This window comes from Taudactylus pleione, unplaced genomic scaffold, assembly GCF_031769625.1.
Source record: "Taudactylus pleione unplaced genomic scaffold, aTauple2 ptg000178l, whole genome shotgun sequence".
NCBI classification, from domain to species: domain Eukaryota; kingdom Metazoa; phylum Chordata; class Amphibia; order Anura; family Myobatrachidae; genus Taudactylus; species Taudactylus pleione.
The window spans coordinates 13,688,382-13,694,649 of NW_028284580.1; the positions used below are offsets into that span (position 1 = coordinate 13,688,382).

Sequence of the window (6,268 nt, forward strand, 5' to 3'; positions counted from 1 at the left end):
TTCATTAGATGTCACTGCTACCAAATCACCGGGGGTGTGGGAAAAGAAGGGGAATAAATGGACTTAGAAAGTCATTGTGTCTTTCACATAGGATATTGACATGGGTAGGGCAAAGTGACTGTTTTTCTTCCCATGATATTCACCTGTCTGTACACAATAGAATACAAAGGCCTGCAATACATATTAGGGTGCAACAGCTAATCGCAGCATCGAGTACTATTGTACAAATGTGGTATCAGTGAGGACATTTCAGTTCACTGCTTCATCAAGTGACATTTGTGGCCACTGGCCAATGGCCATCAGGATCAGATGTTACTGCTCATCAACAGTGCTTTCATAAGCTTAGCATCCGTGCTTGTTTCCAAAACTGAAATCTGCTCCCATGTTACGGAGCAGGAACAGAAGTATTATAATCTCTATGAAATACTTTTTTTTTTCCAATTAATGGTGCATACACACGGTCAGATTTTGTAGGACGATATAAATGATAACGATATTGTTTATCATTATATAGCCCATTTTTTGGCCCCTTCCAAACCCCAAACGATGGATGATGCGCGGGCACAGATAACGATAATGACCATCACCAGTGCATGCAGTCTAACCTGGTCGATATCGACCAGGTTACTATAGGCACCCGCGATCGTTGATCGAGGATCGTTATAGTCGTTTGGGGGTTGGTGGTGTGCTGATGATATCGATCATCCAGCACATGCAGGACGATCAGACAACTATATCGTTGTCTGATCTGACCGTGTGTATGCACCATAAGAGATGCTTATGAGAAAGAAAATTCTAATATCACCTTAGGTGTTTAGCAAACACAAATAAAAATAATGGCTTGTACTGTTGACCACTGGCAGATGACTTGATTGATTGCTGGATTCTCTTTTCTGTATCCATTATCATCTTGTATCAGGTACTTCCTGACTTTGTACCCAGGCCGCCTGGGAGATGTCGGAGAGGGAGGACCAAATGGTAGGTGTGGGGCCATTAGATGCCAGAATATTGGTGAAAGTATTCAGTGACATCATCGCTATGACCTGCCTTTCACACACACTCTACTTTATTCATTGACATCATCGCTATGACCTGCCTTTCACACACACTCTACTTTATCATCATGGCTGATCAATGTTTGCGGATTTTATTTGGTGTGCGATAGGGGTAATATAGATTCCAAAATGAGAGCTGGAAGATTACCTCACACCACTGCTCTCCCATTCACATTCCACATTCATTAGTGAAAATGTTCTGAAAACAGGCCAGCAAACTGCATCTAATCATTTCTGTGTGTGTGTAAAACCCTATGAAGGGAACATTGCGTGCTCCTTATGCTGAGCATATACTATGGGCTCCCTTGAGCCTTCCTGCTGGTGTATAGGGTTACAGCAGTTCATTTCCTGCAGCCTAGGCAGGGCGATTAGAGAGAGAGAGTGTGTATATAGGAGTGTTTGACTTTGCAGCTCAGCTGACGTCATCCTCTCTGGCTGGGCTCCCGGGAGGGGGGCGTGTCTGGGACTGAGAGATGAGGTGACGTCGCCGTGAAACACACGTGGTGCAGCCCATTCAGAAAAACCCTGCCTCCTCCTGCTGCTGCTGCTGCTCATATAAATAGGGAGCCTGAGCGCCCTGCTGCAGCTCAGAATAAAGCCACCAAGCTAAAGTAACACCAGAAACAAGCACAAGACCGGCTTTTATTCTACAGCTGTATCATCTATTTATTTCACATTGCACCCAAGACAAAGTAGTCACAGAAGACCACTGCATTGGAAAGTGATCCTATTTATTTTTTACAAGACAAACCAGTGTTCTCCCTGGACTTTCTCTGTGCACAGCTTCCTGCCCTGGTGAGAAGAGCTATGGTCAATATGGAGATTTGTGGCATGGATTGCAGCACCATGAGGGCACAGCTGGCAGAGAGGTCGCACACATGCCTGGTCCTGGACTGCAGATCGTTCTTCTCATTCAGCTCTTCCCACATCATCGGCTCCAGCAATGTCAGGTTCAGCACTATCGTAAAAAGGAGGGCTAAGGGCAGCATGGGCTTGGAACACATCATCCCCAACGAGGAGCAGAGGTGCCGGCTGATCGCCGGGCTGTACGAGGCGGTGGTGCTGCTGGATGAGAGGAGCTGCGAGCTGGAAAGCCTGAGGAAGGACAGCACCATGATGCTGGCAGTCAGCGCTCTGTGCAGGGACCCCCGGGGCAGCAGGATCTTCTTTCTGAAAGGTACATTCATAATTCCCTCCTAATCCTCACTTACAATACATTGGCTGTATGAGCCCAGTCTCACTCTCTCAGATAGCCAGTTACCCCTCTGTGTTATGGTGCCCCACTAATAAGCCTTATCTAGGTCTCATGAAATCTAATGGATGGCAAATTGTCTTTTTTTCCAGGTGGATATGAAGCTTTTTCCTCCCAGTGTTCTGAATGTTGCAGCAAATGTTCTCCCCCCGCTGGACTAAGCTTGCCCCTGAGTGCCAGCAGCGTGCCAGGCAGTGCCGACTCCAACTGCACACCCTGCGGGACCCCACTGTATGATCAGGTCAGTACATGTTACTCTGATACCACTATTATACTCTATATTAGTAGGTAACAGGGAAAGTGTCACATTCTGCTCCTGTCTCCTTCCCACTCCCAGTAAGCCTAGCAATGAGACAATATGTAACTCTAGTCTAAACAGTACTCACAAGAGTTTAAAATACATTTTTATATATATAATGTATAGTTACTTCCTCAAGCACAGCTCACGATAGGACCCAATATTCTCCACAGCTGCTGCTTGTAACACCAAGCTATAATAGATATAGCTACATTGTCCCAGTTAGTGTTTAGACTGAAGCTAAGAACATTTGATTCCCCCTCTCTTCTGTGAGATGAGTGTTGATGACAATGACTGACTGTTTTCTTTCTATTATCATGTTACAGGGTGGACCAGTGGAAATCCTGCCTTTCCTGTACCTTGGCAGTGCATACCATGCATCCAGAAAAGACATGCTAGATACCCTTGGCATAACTGCCCTGATCAATGTTTCTGCAAACTGCCCCAACCACTTTGAGGGACACTATCAGTACAAGAGCATCCCAGTGGAAGACAGTCACAAAGCAGACATCAGCTCCTGGTTCAATGAAGCTATTGACTTTATAGGTAAATATTTCTAAAGTATCTACTTATTATAGAAACAAAATATTAAGTGAATTGTATATTGTTTACCCTATTTGTTGCTGTTGTTTTGTTAAACTTAATTCACAAGTTTTTAAAACTTTCTTTCATTTTTCAACTTCAAATACATCCCCCTTTTACTTCTAAAATTAAATATACTAAAAAGTGAATAATAATCTTATGCTGTTGTGCCTCAGACTGCCATCTAGTGGTCAGCACTATAAGCTTTCATGATGCGCAGTGAGCCTTCTTTTGATACCACACTGTTTTTATGTTCAATGTATTTTGCAAAGCAACCATAAAAATAACCAATTGGCTTTGTTTTTGTATTTCAGACTCTGTCAAAAATAAAGGGGGAAGAGTGTTTGTCCACTGCCAAGCTGGAATCTCACGTTCTGCTACAATCTGCCTTGCTTATCTTATGAGGACTAACCGTGTAAAGCTGGATGAAGCTTTTGAATTTGTCAAGCAGAGAAGGAGCATTATATCCCCTAATTTCAGTTTCATGGGACAGCTGCTTCAGTTTGAATCACAAGTGCTAGCACCTTCCTGTTCAGCAGAGGCTGGTAGCCCCACAATATCAGTTTTGGACAGGGGGACATCTACCACTACTGTCTTCAATTTCCCAGTCTCTATCCCTGTCCACCCTGCAACGAGCTCACTGAGTTACCTTCAAAGTCCAATCACTACATCTCCAAGCTGCTAAGGTATACAGCTAAAGAGCCTGACCTGGAACACATGGACTGTATGTGTTATTTTAAGTGCAATACTTTTTCAACTCTTTTTTGTTTTTATTATCAACATTTATGTTTTTTGCTTTTAAGCCTTCAAAGTCAACTAGACTGGAAGGACAAGTTTTTGCAACCAGATAAACTGGTGAAACCACAGATGACATACAACTGACATGACTTGTCATGAATTTGGACATACGTCTTTAACCTTAAGGGTCTCGAAAAAGACAGGTCACAATTGCCTTTTGTTTTACGTCTGATTATTGTTCGATTATAATCCCCGTTTAATGGGGATTCAACAGTATTTTCATTCCTGAACTTTTTGTACTGCTAAAAGCTGAAGAAAGGCTGCGGCCTATAAATTGTAGAATATGTACGTCCTTTTATTTATACTGCAAGCTTTGTCCTGCCTTCAGAAGCCTAAGATTTCAGTTTTTCAACGAAGCAAAGAAGAAATACCTCAGTATTTTCTGGTACTGTAATTCCTGTTTGTAATTCAAGACCAGCTTCAGTTTCCAAAGCCCTGATGAAAAAAGCACTAGGCCGGAGCCTTCTTCTGAGTTTGCTGACTATTGTATATATGCTCTGATTTTATTTATGAAGCAAAATAATATATTTCTTCTCCTGGGAGAAGACCATTTTTAATACAGAACTATGACTTTTTATACAGATAGAATAAATTATGACTTTTTATTGAAATTTGCCTCTATCTCTTCTATTACTTTATTGTGCTTTTTTTAGAGAATTTGTACAGTAACCATTTTGCTACCTGAGGCCTCAAATGTCACCTGTCCAATGCACAAATTAGCGTATAAACTTCAGCATTTCTTGATTAAATTAGAACTTTAACATCATTATTCTGTATTTATAATCACGGGAGAATACACTAGTTACAAAATAACAGCAAGAATATATGGATTTCTGAACATGAATTCTACATTGAGTTATCCCCAAATCTTTCTGTCTGAGATAAGACTCACTTTGCCTCATAAACCTGCCCCTAGTCGAGACAGCGTTATATTAAATGCAATTACTAGTTCTGCTTCTAGAATTGCTGGGAATTGTGATTTGCATACTGCAGATTGCAACTCTAAAAACAATGTTATATAATAATATACAAACATTCTTCACATGTACACCTTTAGTTTCACATTGTGGAATATTTGCTTAATATTAATATTATAATATATATAGACAAAGGGGCTGTATCATGTTTTTACATAAAATGATGAAGATAATGCAGTTTCTGCATAAGTTTATGTATTGTACCTTTGTATTAATGGTACAATGCAGGAGATTTTCACAGAAATCTCTGGTAAAGTGCTTATTAGCGCTGCAGATCGCAGTTCCCATTATTGTCAGTGGGGACTACGATCTGACCCCTAGTTTGGCCCCGGTAGTTTACACCAACTTCAGATGGGGTAAACTTCTTTAAGCCTATGGAGGCTTCAGGAGCAGGAAAGAGATCTTTCGATCTTTCTCGTAGTCTCCGGCCGGCTCCAGTAGCTGACACTGTGCACATGAGAAGTCCTTCACTTATGTGAAAGACTCCTACAAGTTACCGGGGATATAATTCGGAGGTACAGCAGTTACCACAAACGCTGTCACTGCGAGTTCTCCTTTGTGCATAGCGGGGATATTTTAAATAAAAAATAAAAATATTTTAAATAAAAAATGCTAAAGATGAAAATATCCCCTGAAGCCTTAATAAACGCGGCAGTTCCACGATTATTAGCACATAGACCCCAAAATGTGAGAGGTTTCTCATCAACATAATGGATATTCTATGGCTGCTCTGCATTGCTAGTGCAGTCAGTCTAGTACAATAGATGGTGCCTTTGTCATAATATGCACATATTCACATTTGTTAGCACTGAAATAATCTAGCCCTGACATATTCTAGCTATAATATGTCATTGTGCATGTTTAGCAACATATAACTAAATATAGGAAAAATGTGACAGACGTGTAAAAATATGATATGAAATGCACTTAATAGGCCACTGGTGGGTTCTTTTGTGGATCATTTTGTGCACAAATCTAAAGAAACCTTTATAAAATTGAAGCACATCATAACAAGGCTATTAAAATGGTAAAGGAGATGCAAAAAATATAAATCTAGGCAGCATAACAACAACATGTACGGTTTACATGAGGATACTGAGACAGATTTGATATGTGACTAAGACTCACAGTCTGCCAGTGTATTATTAAAATTCAGGAAGGGATGAATTCTATACAACAGCTTGGGATTGGAGGGAAGGCATCTGAAAGGCAACATGAAGGCTCATAGCCCCAACGGTCTGGCAGCAGATGTGGTATGGGAACCAAATGTATGGGAGATAAACTATTCTCTTATAGACAGACTAGA

General features: G+C 41.1%; 1 protein-coding gene across 1 annotated transcript; it reads left to right on the forward strand.

Moving 5' to 3' along the window:
• The first annotated feature begins 1,628 nt into the window (after positions 1-1,628).
• DUSP1 (dual specificity phosphatase 1) lies at positions 1,629-4,596 on the forward strand. The gene is made up of 4 exons (XM_088475816.1): positions 1,629-2,232; positions 2,400-2,548; positions 2,932-3,151; positions 3,502-4,596. The coding sequence occupies exons 1-4, from the start codon at positions 1,863-1,865 to the stop codon at positions 3,870-3,872; spliced, it is 1,110 nt and encodes a 369-aa protein (XP_088331942.1). The 5' UTR covers positions 1,629-1,862; the 3' UTR covers positions 3,873-4,596.
• The last annotated feature ends 1,672 nt before the right edge of the window (positions 4,597-6,268 follow it).